This window comes from Chiloscyllium plagiosum, chromosome 4 (assembly GCF_004010195.1).
Source record: "Chiloscyllium plagiosum isolate BGI_BamShark_2017 chromosome 4, ASM401019v2, whole genome shotgun sequence".
NCBI lineage: Eukaryota > Metazoa > Chordata > Chondrichthyes > Orectolobiformes > Hemiscylliidae > Chiloscyllium > Chiloscyllium plagiosum.
This window is the reverse complement of record NC_057713.1, coordinates 14667568-14687814: the sequence shown is the minus strand read 5'-3', so window position 1 is coordinate 14687814 and position 20247 is coordinate 14667568. Positions and strand designations below refer to the sequence as shown.

The 20247-nt window shown below is 38.7% G+C and overlaps 1 protein-coding gene across 1 annotated transcript in view; it reads right to left on the bottom strand.

Annotated features, from left to right (window-relative positions):
- LOC122548766 (piezo-type mechanosensitive ion channel component 2) overlaps positions 1–20247 on the bottom strand; it is a 746345-nt gene that overhangs the window by 17679 nt on the left and 708419 nt on the right. The window contains exons 46-53 of the mRNA XM_043687533.1: positions 19143–19290; positions 16617–16831; positions 16234–16392; positions 13621–13768; positions 11996–12184; positions 7267–7359; positions 4827–4999; positions 1653–1769 (exon numbers count right to left, since the gene is read on the bottom strand). Of these exons, the coding sequence (XP_043543468.1) occupies positions 1653–1769; positions 4827–4999; positions 7267–7359; positions 11996–12184; positions 13621–13768; positions 16234–16392; positions 16617–16831; positions 19143–19290 (1242 nt within the window). The remainder of the gene's footprint in view (positions 1–1652; positions 1770–4826; positions 5000–7266; positions 7360–11995; positions 12185–13620; positions 13769–16233; positions 16393–16616; positions 16832–19142; positions 19291–20247) is intronic.

The window sequence follows — 20247 nt, the reverse complement described above, 5'->3', positions numbered from 1 at the left end:
TGTTTCCATGCTGTACAACTTTATGACTCTGTGAGTCTAATAGTGGAGCAGGCTGGAAGGGTTAAATGGCCTCCAGTTGATTGGTTAGACTTGCCAGCAAACTGCTTCCTCTTCCACAAAGCCCCATCCCAACTCTTCCCTTTCTGGATTGGGTTTCCAGCTGCAGAAGTAGAATTTCCACTCATAAAGTCTTGGCCCTCTGCCACTTGGTCTCCTTACAGATTGTATCTCTCTCCATTCTTTTCAGTGGCTATACTTATGCCCTAGAACCCCAGATATAGACAGATTACCAGACTCTTATCCAATTAAGTTCCTCCATCTACTATTCTTCTCGTCTCCCTGGAACTGTAAGTTTGTTCACACTGAAGCTAAACCCAATTGCTCACAATGACGTCATCCATTAGACCTTGGCTTGAGCTTGCAAGACAATATTTCCATCTCGAGTAACCCGCAGCCACTCCTAAATAGCCACATCTGTTAAGGAAACCTCAGGCATGTCACTGTCACTTCTAATCTGAGATTATCCATTCCTTCCATCTTCCATAAAATGTTACTGTTTCCACGTGGAATTCTGTTTCTCCTTTGCTGAAATTCATCAAGGCTCTTTAGGCAGCACCTTCTAAATTTACAACTGCTACCATTTAGAAAGATAACGGCTGCAGAAACATGGGATAATTACTACATGCAAGTTCCTCTCCAAGTTACTCACTCTGCGGACTTGTAGATTTCTATTCCCTCAGTATCATTCGGTCAAAATCCTGGAACTCTTCCCAAACAATATTGTGGGTCAACCTCCAGTAAATAGGCTGCAACTCATCAAGAAGGCAACTTATAACCACTTTCTCAAGGACAACTAGTGATCGGTAAATAGTGCTGGCCCAGCTAGCAATGCCAATATCTCATTTGTGAATAAAAAATAAGTTCTATACAGATTAACTTGCTCATTGCCTGTTTCATGCTCACCCACAATAGTTTTTGAGATCCTCAAAATTCTTATTCTTTGTGTTAAATTCCCTCTCTGGCTATGGTTGTCCCTATTACTGTAACTTGCTGTTCTCTATCACCACAACCTTCTCCAGTTCTGCAAACGCTCCTCCCTACAAAACCCTCATTTTCCCCAGCACCAAGTTCTTTATTCCTCCTTCTTTCACCATTGCCTCACTATCATGTCTAATGTCCATCTTATTGGTTGCCTCTACATCATTTCCACGACTTTCCCTTTCACCACCTGTCGCTTCTTCATTAAGGTCATTCATAAAACTTGCCATTTTGACCCAGTCACCACTACTAATCTCTCTTTCTTTGACTTCCACAACCATATATTTTCATTGTGTTTCTTTGAAACCTCATTTTTACATTTTTATAAATGAAAGTCTTGTTGTTGTAAAAAAAACCCTATATTCATTAATTGGCATAAGACATTTTCAAAATACCCTCCTTATGCCAAATAAAGAAACAGAAAAATTCTTCCTTTAAGTATTGATATCAAAACTCAGATTTCAAACTTTAGCACTTTATGCAAACATATAAATGCCAGGTTTAGATTTTTAAAACAAGGATCATATTTAATGTCAAGATTATTTGTGAGAGAACACACCTTAGAATGTGAAATTATTATTGTGGATGCAAATTAAATGAACTGGTTAACTTACACAGATTCGTTCTTTATTCCTTCCACCACTGCAGCAAGTGCTAATTTGGCTTCTGGTTGAATTTCTAATGAGATTTTATCTGAAGCAATTTCCGATTTTCCACCAAGACTGACATTCCTGCAAATTAAGAATATAGAAAACTGATTACAATGTACATGATGAACACATATTGTGTGTACAATAACCTTAGGGTCATAACATGAATACAGTGACATGATTTAATTAGAACAATGAGTTAAAAATTTTGCAAGTAAAAATTGTAGAGATTGTAAAAATGTATAAGTCAAACATAACAATTTATTTGCTCCCTTAATGAGGACTATTCTGAAATTCTAAGAAAGAAATATATCATAATTTACTTTTGTACAATAAAAGGGCTGAATTTTACCACGGGTTTTGACATCCACAGGTTGAAAAGTGGGTAGCATGTTTGCACCACTTGCTGGCTGTGGTTTGATAGTTTAGTCATTTTACTGAAGGCAACCTCCTCATTGGTAAGCAACAATTACAATTAAGGGGCTTCATGAGACAACCCTTTGAGGATACAGTTGTATAATTTGCACGCATAGAGTCATAGAACATAGAACATAGAAGAATACAGCGCAGTACAGGCCCTTCGGCCCTCGATGTTGCGCCGATCCAAGCCCACCTAACATACACTAGCCCATTATCCTCCATATGCCTATCCAATGCCCGCTTAAATGCCCATAACGAGGGAGAGTCCACCACTGCTATTGGCAGGGCATTCCATGAACACGTCTCGCTGAGTAAAGAACCTACCCCTAACATCTGTCCTATACCTACCCCCACCTTAATTTAAAGCTATGCCCCGCCCCATTGTAATAGCTGACTCCATACGAGGAAAAAGATTCTCACTGTCGACCCTATCTCAACCCCTAATCATCTTATACACCTCTATCAAGTCACCCCTAAACCTTCTTTTCTCCAATGAAAACAACCCCAAGTGCCTCAGCCTTTCCTCATACGATCTTCCTACCATACCAGGCAACATCCTGGTAAAAAGTAGTTCATATTTTATGTGTTCCGATGATTAAACATGCTAAAGGATATGTGTGTTGAAAACTGAATTGAGGAGATTTTCACCATGAACTAGAATGGGGGATGCTCAGTGTATTGAATGACCTACTCCTTTCCCGAAGTTTCTGTGCAGTCTGTGGGAAAACTCTGTAAATATTGCCACCAGCTCCATTTGCCACCTTTCTGCCCAGTTCTGCAGCTTATCTATATTCCGCTGTAACCTGCCACATCCTTCCTCACTGGTTGGGCAATGGCACCTCTGGCTTTGCAGGCCTCCAGGGTCCCTCAAGGAGGCTCCACCAAGAGAAGCCAACAGGTTGCAGCCACCCTTCTGCCTCTCGTACTAATGATAGCAATGGTAGGAGAATGATGGGGAACTGATCCAACAAGGCAGTTTCACTATTTTACCAGTCCCTCTGTTCCTTCCACCAGAGAATTAGTAAAATTCAGCCATTTATCTACTATATAGGTGACCTGGAATGAAATATCAAATAGGTATAAAGTAATGAAAAATAATTAAAGTGGTATTCTCACTGTAAAAGGTAGTTAGCAGCGAGGTATTATTTTTCAGCTGATCATTTTTTAGATTAGATTTAGATTACATTACAGTGTGGAAACAGGCCCTTCGGCCCAACAAGTCCACACCGACCCGCCGAAGTGCAACCCACCCCTACATTTACCCCTTACCTAACACTACGGGCAATTTAGCATGGCCAATTCACCTAACCTGCACATTTTTGGATTGTGGGAGGAAACCGGAGCACCCGGAGGAAACCCACGCAGACACGGGGAGAATGTGCAAACTCCACACAGTCAGTCACCTGACACCTAACCAAAGAAAGATGAACTGAGCTAAATATGACAAGTACAATTTACTGCTGTTAGAAAACAATGACACAGGCAAACTCATATGGTAAAATTGGCAAAGGACAACTAAGAAACAAAGAAGAATCTACTGCTTGCCAATATAGCTGGGTTGGAAATAAATTATCAAACTGTTAAATGAAAGTGAGGAGTTGGCCAAGGCAAAGCCATGGGAGGGAGACACCAACATAAAGTCTACGACTATCAATCAGTCAGCAGCAGGAATGACACTAATACTGATAGTATTCCCTACCATCATTGAAAATTTTGACTTATAATTTTGCACCAACCAAGACAGGGAGGCACATAGATGTGAACCTAATAAACAAACGGCAAGAAACCACTATTTACCATGGGGGTATATCCTTCTACAATACCATTAAGAACATGAATGTTTTATTAATACATTGGTGAGAAGATGCATTTGCTAGGCTGTCATAATTATGACCTATCAAAATACTACCAGATAAAAAATGCCCTGGAGATTGGAAATTACATTATCGCCAGACCAGTGAGTTGCAAAAGAAATTGTTCTTTGAATACCTAATAGAGTGAACCTGAGCAGGCAAGATACTAAAAGAAATTGGTTTTAGTTTTTATCTTTTCCAGTACAAGTGCAGGTGACACACATTCCAGTCATAGCTGCTAACATTTTAAGTGTCAGCCAACCAGCCACATAACTGTGGAACATATGCATTCTAGCACATTATAATTTATCTTTGAGATGTGGATATGACTGACAAGACTGCCATTTATTACTGTTTTTTAGTTTCCTTTGATAAGTTTGTGGGCGACTTCCAAATTTAACTACTGCATTCTATATATGTCAGAAGTCACACAAAACCAGGTTATAGCTCAACAGTTTTATTTAAAATCACAAGCTTTTTGAGTACTGCTCCTTCATCAGGTAAAGTGGGTTTCATGCAAGTGGTGCCATTCTCATTAGACCCTATGGGACAAATATCTGCCTTAAACCTTTGTAAACCAGAGTTTACCTAGCAGTCTCCCCTGACCATTTGCTAGATATCAACAGAAGTGGGAAGCAACTCTTAACTAGTCAATTAAATGTCTTAGTTGTATTCTGGGTGTGAGGTCTGTCTGCCATCTTATTTTGACAAAATGACATGGTCAAAGAAAGATAACAGATACATCAACCTTCACAGTTTTATGGACTATCTTGCCTCCTATATAAACTCTATAGGAGGCTTTAAAATCCAGCTTATCATCTGTGCACTTAAATTTACTAGTAATTAAAACTTCATAACCTTTTACCTTTGAACAGACCAAGAAACCACAATGAAGATCTTTGAAACATTATCCTTCAATTCTTCTACCATCTTGCTCCGACTTGGAGGACTGATAGTCCAAAGAGAATTTGAATTTCCTTCAAGTTGTGCAATTAGAATGTCTTCTTTCATGTATGCATCCAGGAACTGCATAGCAGCCTAAGAAAAGATAGAATTAGCTAGTTCTAGTTTTAGGGACCAGTTAACACAGATATTATACATGGTGATCAACTTTCAACTTCAGATGCAAGTCAGGACGAATATATGGAAAATTTCTGAAAAGCCCAGAAAGGTATATCATAACCTAACATGTCATCTTTGGAGGTAAGGTGTAGGAAATGAGAGTCTGAAGTTTAGGTGTGAGCCTTGACACATGATAGTGTAATCAGCTTGTGAACTTCACTGAGTAGTATTGTGATGGATGTAAGGAATGTTAGCTTCTGTAGAACTTCACCATACTATTTTACCTAGGCGAAAGTGAGGACTGCAGATGCTGGAGATTAGAGTCGAGAATGTGGTGCTGGAAAAGCACAGCAGGTCAAGCAGCATCCAAGGAGCAGGAAAATTGATGTTCTGGACAAACACCTAGAACCACAGCACCACAATCTCAATACTATTTTGTCAGTCAGCCTGACTATATGCCTATAAAAAATTCAATTAACTTTCAAGTAGCAGCTGACTTTTCTTATCAACTTACTGCCTGATAGTCACATGGTGACCTTACAGAGCTGTTCTACAGTTGTTTCTCTGTTCACCATGACAAGTGTTTCTTAGGACCTGTCAAAATGTCAATTAGTTGTAAAAACTGGTCTTGGAATGCTTTTGAAGAATCTTTTAGCAAACTAAAACCAATCAAATTAATCAGATATAACTTTCCCTCAACAAATCCTGCTGCCCACCCTTTTTTAATCGTGCTTTTATAAATGTTAGGGATAAAAGTTGCATTAAAGTGACTTTTACTAATTAAAAATACAACTGCATAAACAGAGCCAATGTTTATTTTTACCTTGAAATGCAAAAATATTTAACTAAAGTAACTGCACAACACTCAAACTGAGTGAGACATTTTCTTTAAATATGAAAAAATATACTTGAAAGTGCACATTAGCAGTAAAAGGTGAACTTTTTTTTATGAACAGGAATAGATGACCTAATTTACCAAATTAGACAGTTTAAGTCAGCAGTCCCTGTCGGTGATATTCTATCTAGACTAATTTTGTTAATCAATAGAGCATCAATCATGACTGCAGCAAATTTCAACTTTCCTGGGTTGGAGAAATAAAAACAAAACAAAGTTCCATCTCAAATGCACTAGCATTCTACTCCTGAAAAAATTGGGCAGGCGTGGATGTTCTGTGACAATGTCCTCCACTCTATAAGAGCTACAATTCAGTTTTGAGACGCACATGTGAAGAATATGCTTTAGTTGACTTGAAGTTTGACTGAGGGGTCTTGTGGGGCAATTGTAGTGCCCAACACTTGAGCCAGGAGGCCTGGGTTCAAGTTCCCCATGCTACAGTGCTATGTAATAAAATCTCTGAACAGGTTGATTCTCTGATAGCATGAGTCAGCGACCTAGATCTTCTAATGAGGACACAGTTTAAAACTGAATGGTTTAAAAGCAAATTTGGGATTTTAATTGTACTACTTCAACTCAATTTCAACTTATTATAATTGTTCCAGATAACAATGTGGAGAAGCGAAGGGTACCTGCTTGCAGTCGGAGCATAAATTTGTATGGAAATGTAAATGATGAGAGCATAAAGATGAGTAGCAAGGTTTTAGATAAAAACATTTTGATATATTACTTTTAAAAAAATTGACTGAAACCTAGTTTCCCAAATTACACTATCTGATTGCTCCAAGAAAAATAACTCAAATAATTACCTCAAAGACAATAGTGCAAACACCATAGAGTTGGCCCAAGGAATTGAGGGGGTTGAGTGCTCAGTCACTAAGTGCTGGAAGCCGCATTGTTGTAAGGGAAGCCATTATCACTGTGGACCTTCTCCTCTGAGTGTCCAATAGGGAAGGGGTTTGTGCTCCAGAAGCTACTGGGATGTTGCATCTGGCAGAAGGCAACATGCCCTTAGAGACAGGGAGTGCCTTAATAGGTCATTTAAGCAGTTCAGTAGGCTTCCAGGAAGGCAACCAGTCTACCAACTTTCTTGCTGCTAGCAAAAGGTGTTTGTCTGCTTAACAGCACATTATCACACACTATGGAAATTTCCAGCCAAAGTTACAAATACCTAATTATTTGGCTTTGTCTGATATCTATAAGAGTGCTGCCAAAATATAAGATGAACAACTTCTTTCAATATATCACCTTTTACACACAGTAGCACAATTCCACACAGAAAACTTTAATATGGTGCAACATATTAAGCACAAACAGAACATAATGATGATGACGCAAAAGTACTTACAGGTTCATGTTTAAATTTCTTTAAAAGATTGTTGTATTGGTTTTGATCAAAATCTTGTAGCTGTTTCTGCTGGGCACTCATTGTAAAGATAGGCTTAAGGAAAGAAACAGATTTAAATATAGAAATTTGTATTAAAGAGATGCTCAGAGGAAAGAAGTACCATTGATGGTGATTATTGTATTTCAGAGAGAAAAAACTGCTTGGCAGCAATTCTTACATCATTCTACTTGGGTCCACAGGACAAAACCAAACTATTCAGACTAACTGTGCCATGCCAGACTTAATGTGCATAAGCCTTCTCTCATTTCTCTTGTTCTAGTCTCAAATATCAGACAATTCCCATTGTCTTTTTAACTCTCATATGATGAGGGATTGCATTTTGTTTCCAGAAAACAATCTAGTTTTCCTTGGAACAAGCAGCTTCTCATAAAAGTATTTGCCTCCCCAGCTCTGTGAGCATTTGAGTTGCCTTGCTATTGTTCTATCTCAGTATATCAAGAATGATATGTTTATTTTACGACATCAGGTTATAGTCCAACAGGTTTATTTGGAAGTACGAGCTTTCGGAGCTCTGCTCCTTTGTCATGTAGCTAGTGGAGTACAATCAGAGGACACAGAATTTATAACAAAATATCATAGTGTCACACACTGATGCAATTATCCTTTGCTATAAATTCTGTGTCCTATAATCCTACTGTACTAGCTACCTGACAAAGGAGCAGTGCTCTGAAAGCTCATACTTCCAAATAAACCTGTCGGACTATAACCTGGTATCATATGATTTTTAATTTTGTCCAGCCCAATCCAACACCAGCACCTGCATATCATGTTTATTTTAGGAAGAGATATAGTATACTCCTTTTAACTTTGCCTGTTGGAAATAAGGAGAAAACTACACGTTTAAATCTGTCTCATGACAAAGAGGTTTTAAATTGGATTTAACATCACTTTATATCAATATTAGTCAGGATGACTGAACATGAACATTCTTTACCTGCATTGGCTATGATGTGATTCCTGCCCCATTAGTTTAAATGGCGCAGCTATTGCATGATTTTCTTATAATGTGACATTGCACAAGGACTATTGCGTCATATCAGAACTAACAGTATTCCCCTCTGAAGTTACAAGAATGATAGTGTGTGAAACAATTTAATTGGGCAAGAATCCAGAGATCAGATTCTTGCTGTGGAGAAAGGTTTCCCATTAAGTTCTCACATGTTTAATGACGCATCTCAAACTCTGGTCACCAGGTGGAGGGCAGCTATTTACCATCCATTGGCAGTTAATTAATATTTAACTGTATATAAGACCATAAGACCATAAGACATAGGAGTGGAAGTAAGGCCATTCGGCCCATCGAGTCCACTCCGCCATTCAATCATGGCTGATGTGCATTTCAGCTCCACTTACCAGCGTTCTCCCCGTAGCCCTTAATTCCTCTAGACAACAAGAATCTATCAATCTCGGCCTTGAAGACATTTAGCGTCCCGGCTTCCACTGCACTCCGTGGCAATGAATTCCACAGGCCCACCACTCTCTGGCTGAAGAAATGTCTCCGCATTTCTGTTCTGAAATGACCCTCTCTAATTCTAAGGCTGTGTCCACGGGTCCTAGTCTCCTCGTCTAACGGAAACAATTTCCTAGCATCCACCTTTTCCAAGCCATGTATTATTTTGTACGTCTCTATTAAGTCTCCCCTTAATCTTCTAAACTCCAACGAATACAATCCCAGTATCCTCAGCCGTTCCTCATATGTTACTTTCAATCTTATATCACACTTTCAATCTTCCTCACTATAAATGAGAAATTTAATGGTGCAAAAACGTAAGTCACAAAATAGAGCAGGTACCCAGCAATCTGCCTTATCAGCATCCATAACAACTCATGGAATAGCAGTGCCAGCTATCTAGCTTCCCTTTACATGAAACCACTTCTGCACAAAGTGCAGGTGTCCTTTGTGTTTCAACTTGCTTTTTAACACTGACGTAGAGCCAAATAGCCTCTGTGTCCCAGCCTGATTTTTTTGTACAGAATGAGAGGCAGATAGTTCATGGCAGGGAAGTGTCAAAGAGGAAAGATATCAGTCTGAGATGGGATGGACATGTCGCTTTATGACATGGTGCTGAATAAAACTCAGAGCTGAAGAATGAGCCAAAAACACACTGTATGATGGCAAAGTCAGTGTTCAATTAACAATGTTTAAAATCACATAACACAAGGATATAGTCCAACAGGTTTATTTGGATGTGCAAGCTTTCAGAGCACTGCACCTTTGTCAGGTAGCTGAGTGGGACAGGATCACAGGATATAGAATTTAGAGTAAAAGATCTTTGATTCTAATTTAAAGCTTCTTTGTCATGAAACTGATTTAAACATCTTTGATCTTTTACTATAAATTCTGTGTCCTATGATCCTGCCCCACTAGCTACCTGATGAAGGAGCAGTGCTTTGAAAACATGTACTTTCAAATAAGCCTGTTGTACAATAACCTGTTGTTGTGTGATTTTTAACTTTGTCCACCTCAGTCCAACACCAGGACCTCCACATCAGTGTACAGTGAGATGAAGGTGTTTTTTTCAATCAATCAAAGGCTGGTTCAACGTCAGTCTAGAGGTTTGGGCATAGTCAGTCAGTCCCTTCAATCTATGCTGGTGACTGGGCTTAAGTCAGAGCTCAGGTTAAATACAAACGCTCTTGGGATTATGAGGGGACAGATGAGGTGTTGTTAGGAGATCAGTCTGGAGTTTGGGGGGGTAGGGTGAATGCCCATTTAGTCAGAACTGTTCTGCCAGGTCAGTCTGGAAGAAAGTATAAATCATTCAGGGGGCTTTACTATCTATTAGCCAGGAGCTTATCAGGGAGCTGTCCATAGTACCTCAGGGTAAACATATAGTTTAGATCTGGAGATGAACTTCATTGTATCAGGTTGTTGAGGTTATGGGAACAGTGATAGGGGTAATTAAAGATTTTAAGATCAGATCTTAAAGTTAATTGGAGGATACTGGAATCTCCTGAAGGAGGAGAGTTGAAGCTATGCGTACTCTGCACCAAATTACTGCGAAAAAGCAGCAGTGAGACTGTGCATATATTACAGGGCACTGAAATAAAACAAATAACTGTGAATGTTGTAGATCTGAAACAAACACGAAAAGTGTTGGATTAATTCAGCAAATCTGACAGTATCGGTACAGAGGAAAACAGAGTTAATGTTTCAAGTCAGTGGTCTTTTATCAAGTCCAATAAAAGGTCTGGTCCTGAACCATTAACCCTATTTTTCTCTCCACAGATGCTACCAGACTGTAGTGATTGCATTGACGTCAGCTGGGTGCCCTTCATAGAATATAATTTCCCTGATTGGGGCTGTTAATCCAGTCCAATCAGAGAGCCCTGGCTGACAGATATAAATAGGAATGCCACCTGCACACAAATAACATGGGTGCTGGGGAAAAATAAGCAAAAAAAATGTAAAAATACAGGAACGTCAACATCCTGAAAGCTGGCTCTGAGAAAGCAGGATCAGTGTCAAGGACTCTCCATGTGTAAATAAAGGGTCACTTGGTGATGGAATACCAACCTCTGTGGAGTTATTTCAGTGGCAATGAGAGAAAAAGACATTCCTGAAGAAACTCACTTGCAATAATCATCTTTGAGTTGGAGTAAGCCTTTCTGGCAGAATGCCATTATTTAGGAAGCTTGCATCATTTGATCCTGCTGTCAAAGACTGGACACAATATGTAGAAAGAATGTATTGGTTTTCCGGCAGATGAAAAGCAAAGTATCTATGGACCCACAGCTTTCTTAGTTATTAGCAGCCTTACTTAGTTAACAAATATTATGACCCCATACCTCCTCTAATTCTGAGACGCTACTGGTTTTACTTGGTAATTCAAGATTCTATATTGGTATTTTTGAGGAGGTTAAGACAACTGGCAGAGGCATATGACTTTGGTTTAACCTTAATGGGCTGAGAGATCATTTGATATGTGGGATTAATAATGTAACCATGAAAAAGCACCTACTTGCTAAACACAAATGGATTTCAAACAGGCACTATAACTGGCTTTATCATTGGAAAAGTAGAACATATGAGTTGGAGGGTAATCCGATGGAAGTGGATACCCTCATCAGTCTGATTGAGCTTAGGGAACACCATTTGATTGAAAGCAATTGCATAGTCTCACTCAGAACATATCCTGAAATAGGGACTCTAGGTTAGCCCACAGCAAAACCCCAAAGGAAAGTCAAACCTTGGTCAAACATTTAAAATTTTCTTCAGGATCCTGGCTGGCAAACCATAGTAGTTGCTGACACAAGACAGCAAAAGAGTCCCATTAGACCTAAATGGAATAAGAGAATTCACAGGCCAGTGAGAATTGTAGTCAGCTGGGAAGAGGACTGATTTTGTCTCCATCGGCCTATCCAGCAGTAGTTTCAGACTTTTCTGTCTGTCTGGGTTTTAAAAATGGCGGCACAAGCTAAAAGGTGTCAGTAGTGCTGAGTACAGTACTTCTATTTCATGAAGCACACAATTTGCTGAGTCAAGTGCTTGCATACATAATGAGGCGAGAAGTGCATCATTGTATAGGATAGCTCACTCCAAGCTATGGTGAAAGTGATGCCATAAAGCTCATTCACCACCATTCTTTAACATAAATTGTGAAAATGACAGCCTTGATATTTTTGATTACTTCAATGAGTATTAAAAAACTTACAGCAATTGTTTTACCTGATAACCTCCAATGGTTATTGAAACAGATACATCCAATGGTTTATTTGTCACACCAGCAACAGATTTGATCAAGGACATGAAGAGGAGTGGGAACCACACAATGCATATTAACAAGAAGACGATAAGGCCACCCATGCCATATTTTACAACCTTCTTTTTCTTCTGTCCACGTGGTTGAGGATATCGCTGTAATGAAACCCAACAAAGGCAGATCATTAAACAAGAGATTTTATAACCCTTTCAAAAATAACCTGCACCTGCCATAAATTGGCCATGCAAATCCAAGTCAGATGGCACCATCAATGCCAAACCTCAAATTGCCAGTCATGCTGAGTTTTTAATACAGGTGGAAACTTCTAAAAACTCTTCACAACTCAGCATTAATTAGCTACCAGTCATATTCAGAGGACCCTGGATGGTTGGAATAGGAGACAAACAGTAAAAATAAAAGTATTCAAGTTGATTGTGCCCTTGTGAGTGTAGGACGAGCTTTGTTGTTGGAACTTTCTGTTTCATCTAGCTGTACAATACTTGATTTATGTGTAAGCTAACAGTGGAAATCCAAGATAGGAAGAGTTCCATTCCTCAACACTATTGTACTTTACCTGAGAAGCATTTATAAAGCATTAAAATAAATGAATTGATTCAAAATAGTCTGTAAGATTTTAAATTATTGAATTACAATGTTATTTATCTTCTATCACTGAGCTACCACCAACCCCTGCTCAATGACTTCACAAATCCTGAGGTATAGACAGCACTATGCTAGGATATGCATTGTGTCAATGACTGTTCTGCTAATGTGAAATACAAAAAAAATGTGGGGGTCTAGATTAGAATGGTGCTGGAAAAGCACAGCAGGTCAGGCAGCATCCAAGGAGCAGGAAAATCTATTCTTGATGAAGGGCTTTTGCTGAAATATTGATTTTCCTGCTCCTCGGATGCTGCCTGACCTGCTGTGCTTTTCCAGCACCACTCTAATCTAGACTTTGGTTTCCAACATCTGCAGTCCTTGTGTTTACCTACAAAAGAAAATCAACCATTCAAATACATAAAACAATGCCATATTCTGAGCAATATAATAAAGAGCTAAAGAATTTAGTGAATGATCTCAAAAATTATTAAATGATTAATTGTTTCAAAGCATAAGTGTCACTTTTATTTTTATTTGTTCATGGGGAGAGGGCATCACTGGCTAGGCTAGCATTTATTGTTCAATCCTAAATGCATTGGAAAAGAGGGCAATGAGACATCTTTTTGAACTGTTACAATCCTTGGGGCACATTCTATGAGGAAGGGAGCTTCAGGATTCTAACCCAGCAACAATGAAGGAATGGTGATATAGTTCCAAGCTAGCATGGTGTGTGGCTTGGAGGGAAATTTGTAGGTGGTGGTGTTCCAATGCACCTGCTGCCTTTGTTCTTCTAGGCAGTAGAATTCAAGGGTTTGGAAGGTGCTGTTGAAACAACCTAGGTGAGTTACAGCAGTGCACCTTACACATTGCTGTTACTGTCCCATTGAACATCAAGAAGAGATGGTTAGTTTTTTTTTGAAGATGGTCATTATTTGGCATTTGTGTGGCACAGTGTGGTACTATTCAATAATGATTTTTCTTTTCTTACCTTTTCAGATTCACGCCAGCACTTCAGAATAAAAATATGAGCGTAAATGTCCTCTATACAGATCCAACTGGAGAGACTAAGGGTTGTGTCTGTCCAGACCCAGTCCATCACTGCTCTGAGCTCAGTCAGAAACGGAACTAGTCGAAATCTGGGGAGACCAAGTTACATCAAAACTGAACAGATGCCTGGCACTGGTTAATTATTAGAATGTTTTGTGTTCATTCATTGTACCTGGGTTTCATTGAGTGAGTCAGCAACATTAGCCATCACTACTTCCCTGGAAGGTGGTGATATTATATCTTGAGGGGAGGGGGGATTGCCGAGTGGTGTTATCACTGGATTGTTAATCCAGGCCCAGGTAATGTTCTGGGGAATGGGGGTTGAATCCTGCTACAGCAGGTAGTGAAAGTTGAATTCAACAAATGTGTGGAATCAAGAGTCTAATGGTCACCATGAATCATTGTTAATTTCCAGAAAAACCCACCTAGTTCACTAATTTCCTTTAGGGAAGAAAACTGCCAACCTTACCTGGTCTGGTCTACAAGTGACTCCAGACCAACAGCAATGTCATTGACAGATGGAGTTTAATTTAGATAAAAGCGAGGTATTGCATTTTGATAAGATGAATCAAGGCAGGGTTGATTGTAGGACCCTGGGGAGTGCTGCTGAATAAAAAGATCTGGGGATGCTGATGCATAGTTCCTTGAAAGTGGAGTTACAGATAGATAGGATGATGGAGAGGGCATTTGGCACACTTGCCTTCATTTGTCAGTACATTGTGTATTAGAGTTGGGATGTCATATTCCAGCTGTGCAGGACATTAGCTAGGCCACATTTAGAATAGTGTGTTCAGTTCTGATCACCCTGCTATAGGAAGGATGCTCTTAAACTTGAAAGTCTTATAAGATTTACAAGGATTTTGCTGCCATTAGATGGTTTAAGCTATTAGGAGAAGTTGAATAGGTTGGGTCTTTTTTCCCTGAGGGGTGACATATAGAAGCTTATAAAATCATGGGGAGCATTGATATGGTGAACAGGCAAGATCTTTTTCTAGGGTAGGGGAGTCCAAAACTAGATGGTATAGATTTAAGGTTGGAGAGATGATGGTGTTTTCATATATCTTTGTCCATTCCCTCTAAACTGTAATGGTCATCGATTTAAAAAGTGCTGACTAAGGAGCCTTCATGAATTTCTACAATGCATCTTGTGGGTTGTACACACTGCTCTTTCTGTGTTTCAGTGGTGGAAGGAGCAAATATTAGTGGACATGGTGTGTATCCAGCCGACTGTTTTGTCCTGGACCATGTCAAGCTTCTTAATTGTTGTTGAAACTGTACTCATCCAGGCAACTGGGGCGTTCTCTTGACTTTGGGTGGCTTGTAGGTAGTCAACAGGCTTTGAGGTGTCAAGAAGTGAGTTATTAGCTGCAGGACTCTTAGCCATAATATTTATATGGCTTGTTCAGTTCAGTTTCTGGTCAAGATAATGCCCAGGATGTTTATAGTGAGGGATTTTTCTAGGGAATACTATTGATTCTCATAGAGCAATGATTAGATTCTTTGTTGTTAGAGATGGTCATTAGTCTGGCAATTGTGTGGCCTGAATATTAATTGCCATTTATCAAACTGCAATATTATTCAGGTCTTATCACATTTGGACATGAACTGCTTCAGTACCTGAGGATTCATGAATCGCACTGATTGTGATATAATCTTTTGAATTTATTCAGTGAACAACCATCATGGCAATTAAATTATGTTCTTCCAAGCTGAAATTGTTCAATATTATCATCAGCTGGGGTCATGACATTGATAAAGAAAGACTGAACATATACTCATTGGAATGTAGAAGAATGAGATATGGTTTTTTGAAATTTCTGAGGAGGCTTGGCATGACCAATGCTAAATGGATATATCCCCTCATGCAAATCTAGAATGAGGGGGCACAGGTTAAAATTAATTGGGCTACCATTTAAGATGGAGATGAAGAGGAATTTCTTCTCTGAAATGTTTTTAGATTTTGAAGTTATCTTCCACAAACAGCAGTGAACACTGGACAACTAAATATATATTGAAAGCTGAGTTAGTTAAGTTTTAACTGGCAAGGGAGTCTTGGTTATAATTGATTGACAGACAAGTGAAATTAAGGGAATCAGATCAGCCATGATCTTATCAAATGATGGAGCAAGCTTGGTGGGCCAAATGATTTACTCCTGCTCCTATTTCTTATAACTTTATGAAATATAATACATCTTTGAACCTGTCACTCCTTATTCTTTTGGGTCATATATGAAAAAAATGACTACAAAATAAGAGATACCAGAGATTGATCTGTGGTGGTGGAACAATATGTTACATAAAATTACACAGAATATTAATTAATTCTGTGAGCAATACATTGGCACAAGGACCACACTAACATCAGATACCTCCATGCATTTAAACAGGTTTCTGTTTTTCTTATTATAAATATGATATTGACAGCTGTGTGTCTCATGCAATTTTTACTCCATCAATGGAAGATTTAGAAAGTAATTATAGATTTCAGCAAATATTTAAACAAATTGAAAAGTGTCTGAATTGAGTTACCACATTTACAAAGAAATTCCCTTACCCTTGGAACAGAAACAAGTTGATATAGTTGTAGCTTTTTGTCAAAAAGTTACCAAGCACACGTGTTGGGTAACCACAACGTATTTGATACGCTGACAAACCAAAGTAAACACATTTAACAAAGTACCAAACCTGTGCGACTTTGTTCTGGTTAAACCTTCTGCAAGGAAACAACAAAGAAAACTATTTTTAGAGATCTATGCAAACAAATGCAAATACACCAAAGTATTTAAAGTTAAGGATTTAAATGATTGGTGATAGTGGAAGAATATATATAACTACTACTAAATGTAATTACCAGCCTGCAGTTAATTTGTCTACAAAACCTAAACCCTTCTTCCCATCATAAAATTTCCAGTTAACTATAATAAGATAAGAAATTACCTTTCTGTCACTCTTGGTAATATAAAAAACATCCAGAAATGAATTCCAAAAACAAGGATCACTTGAAAGATAACTTTTCCTAAAACTGTCTTTCTGAGATAGAGTGCTCGATCCACTACCATTGTGCCAAACTGAATTATTAACATCACCAAAAATGCCTCCGGCACTTGATCCTCTGATAAAGAAGATGTGATGTCGGCAGCTGCTGAATGTTTCTGTAGAAGACAAAACAGCCATTATTGAATTCTTGTCTTCATATGTGCAATATTTCCTGAGTCGACTGGATCTCTAGGACATAGAGAAACCCAACATTAACCAAAAGAGCTTTTCAAATAAGCTTTTGAGAAATCCACATATAAAATATTCTTCTTTGCTTGGCATAAACTTCATATGTCTCATAGAAAAACATCATAACTAACTAGGCCAAAGTAAATTAAGTACAAACCAAGTATTCAGGGCTCCAGGTGTTTATTGGGGAATTGCTGGACTTTGAATCAAATAGCTAATCAGTGGTTGAAATTTCAAACTGTTTAAATACTATATTTGGTTGACTGCAAGATTATCTAGCACTTTGCCGAGTGGGAGTAAACCCACCTCTGGTCAGTGACAACATCCTAAACTACTGAGAACTTGGTTCAAGTGTGTACTTAATGGACATAAACTGCAACAGATAATAAGCTCAATGTTAATTTAAGGTAGCACTGACAATCTAAGTGGGCATTAGACATCCATTAATGTTTGGTTTTTAGCCCTTGCCAGTTTAGAACCAGAAATCCATCGTTAGTAATATATATTAACCTAACATCAAGGTATCATTCTTTGTTTGCAGTTCTCCCAACTCCTAGTTTCTTCATCAATTACAAGCATGTGTATGAAGGACAATTTGTGGCTTGATTAACCATACGCAAATCCAACAAGGTTTACCAAATGTTTCAACCATATTATGTAAAACAAGATGCAAAGATGCAAAGTTGTACTCCCTGATTTGCCTTGTGGATGGAATCCATAGATCACAGCAGACCAGAAACTTCTTTCTCATATTCATTTTGCTATAAGTTCACAGGGTAACTTGGTCCTGTTTCATGCAGAAGGTAAAGAAAGTCTTTGTATTATAAGATTAGGAATCTGAACCACGATGGAAATCTACTTGGACATGGATCTAATATGGTTATATATTAATCTCTATTGAGTTTTTACTGTCACTGAAAAGAGACAAGAGTGCTCTTTGGCCCTTTTCATCAGGTCCCACAGAACAGTGTTCTACTCAAAGCAGGTATTTGCTAGAATCCCTAGGTCCACATTGGCAGCAAAGACGTAAGTAAGATGGGGGATGTGATCCTGTCATCAGAATTTAGGAAGCTAGGTAGAAGATCAGCTAACAGATCTTAAATGTAGTAATTTCTGGATTACTCCTGATGACATGCAAAAGTTAGTACAGAAAAAGACAAACACAGATGAATGCATGATTCCAAAGATGGTGCATGAAGGTGGGCTTTAGATTCCTCAGGACACTAGGACTGGCTCTGAAACAGTCAGCACCTATATGAGCTGAACAGGTTGAACCTGAACAGAACTTGGATTGAATTCCTTGTAAGTGATTTGCTAATGCTGTTGCAGAGACTTTTAACTAACTTTACATGGATGATGGAACCTGGCAAGACTATCAGAATACCAGGGTGTACAAAATACGGGGAGGGACACATAGAACGAGAAAAGAAAATAGTAAGAGTCAGAATAAGGAAGAATTTAAAACATTCAAACCCTACTGAAATTTTACAGGAATATTGTGTGTAGTATTCATTTCCTTACCTAATGGTAGACAATATCCACTACAGGGAGTGCAACAAAGCTTCACCGGAGTGATGCCTGAGTTGAGAGGATTAGCCGATGAGGAGAAATTGAATAGACTAGGCATATGTTTCCTAAGGGTGACAAGTGATTGAATGGAAACGTACAAAACTAAAAGGAGATTTGATAGAATTGGATGCTCAGAAAATGTTTCTCTTGACTAGGGTATTTAGAACACAGAATAAAAAGTCAGCCATTTAGGATCAAGATGAGCAGAAATGTCTTCACTCAAATGGTTGGGAATCCTTGGATTTCTCCATCCCAGAGTACTGTTGATGCTCAGTTATCAAGTATATTGAAAACAGAGGTTTTGAGTATAAAGATAATTAAGGGATGTTGGGAGAGTGCAGAAAGATGAAACTGAGGTGGAAGATCTGCCATGACCTTACATGACAATGCAGACTCTACAGATAGACACCAACTCAAGCTGAAGCATACCTCCAGAAAGTCATTAAAATCAAATAATCTTTTAGGGGCATTGTATTGAATATATACAGCGGATCACAATATTTTAAAATCAAATACACGCTGCAAATAGATTTGGAAAGAAAGTACAGTTTTGTTTTGGTTGGGTGAGAGGTCATCCTGATCTTCTGCTGAAACTTTGGTCAAAGATCTGTGAGAATTCTTGGAGAAATGTTAACCATTCTTTAAAATAAAACAAAAACATTTACGTACCCCAAATGCCCCAAAACCAAAGACAATAACAATGAAGTCTACAACATCAGCCAAGAACATCAACACGTAGACATCTGTTACTGCACTATACTCCGGATGGATAATGTTGTAGAAAAAATGTTTGATTGGAATATATATTTGAAGTGTTCTGAAAAAGAATGAAACACCAAATGAAATGCAGCAGTTAATAATCATAGGTTAAATTGACTTAATGATTTTAAATTTAATGCATGATCTAATGCTTTTTTAATATATAAAGTAGAAAAAAAAAATCACTTATATGGCACATTTCATGATCATTGATAATCCCAAAGCATTTTACAACCATTGAAGTATTTTTGAAATGAAAAATAAAAGAATAATAGTAAAATTGTTATAATAAAAGAATTAGAAACAAAAAAAACCTGCAGACCCTGGAATCTAAAGAAGACAGGCAGGAGGCTAGAAGAACACAGCAAGCCAGGCAGCATCAGGAGGTGCAGAAGTCGGCGTTTTGGGTATAACCCTTCTTCAGGACTGGGGATAGGAGTGGGGGGAGCTGCAGATAAAGGGGGAGGCAGGGACATGGTGGGGAAGTGGGGAAAGGTGAAGATAGGTAGAGGGTACCTGGTCAATGGGAGGAATGAATCCAGTTGGCGGCAGGGAGCAGTGAAAGGGAGTGGGAGGGGCTGGGTAGGGAGTTGAGGGATGGAGAGTGAGGTTATTTGAAATTGGAGAACTCAATGTTGAGTCCTCCGGGCTGTAGGGTGCCCAGGTGGAAGATAAGGTGTTGTTCCTCCAATAGGAGATTGTAGTTTGTTTTAGCAATGGAGGAGGCCAAGGATGGTCATGTCGGAAAAAGAGTGGTTGGTGGAATTAAAATGGGGGTGACTGCGATGCTCAGTGAGCCATTCCCTGAGTTTACGTTTAGTCTCCCCAATATATGCGAGCATAAGAGGTACAGTTAGTAAGTTTGCAGATGACATCAAAATTGGAGGTGTAGTGGAAGCGAAGAGGGTTACCTCAGATTACAACAGGATCTTGACCAGATGGGCCAATGGGCTGAGAAGTGGCAGATGGAGTTTAATTCAGATAAATGCGAGGTGCTGCATTTTGGGAAAGCAAA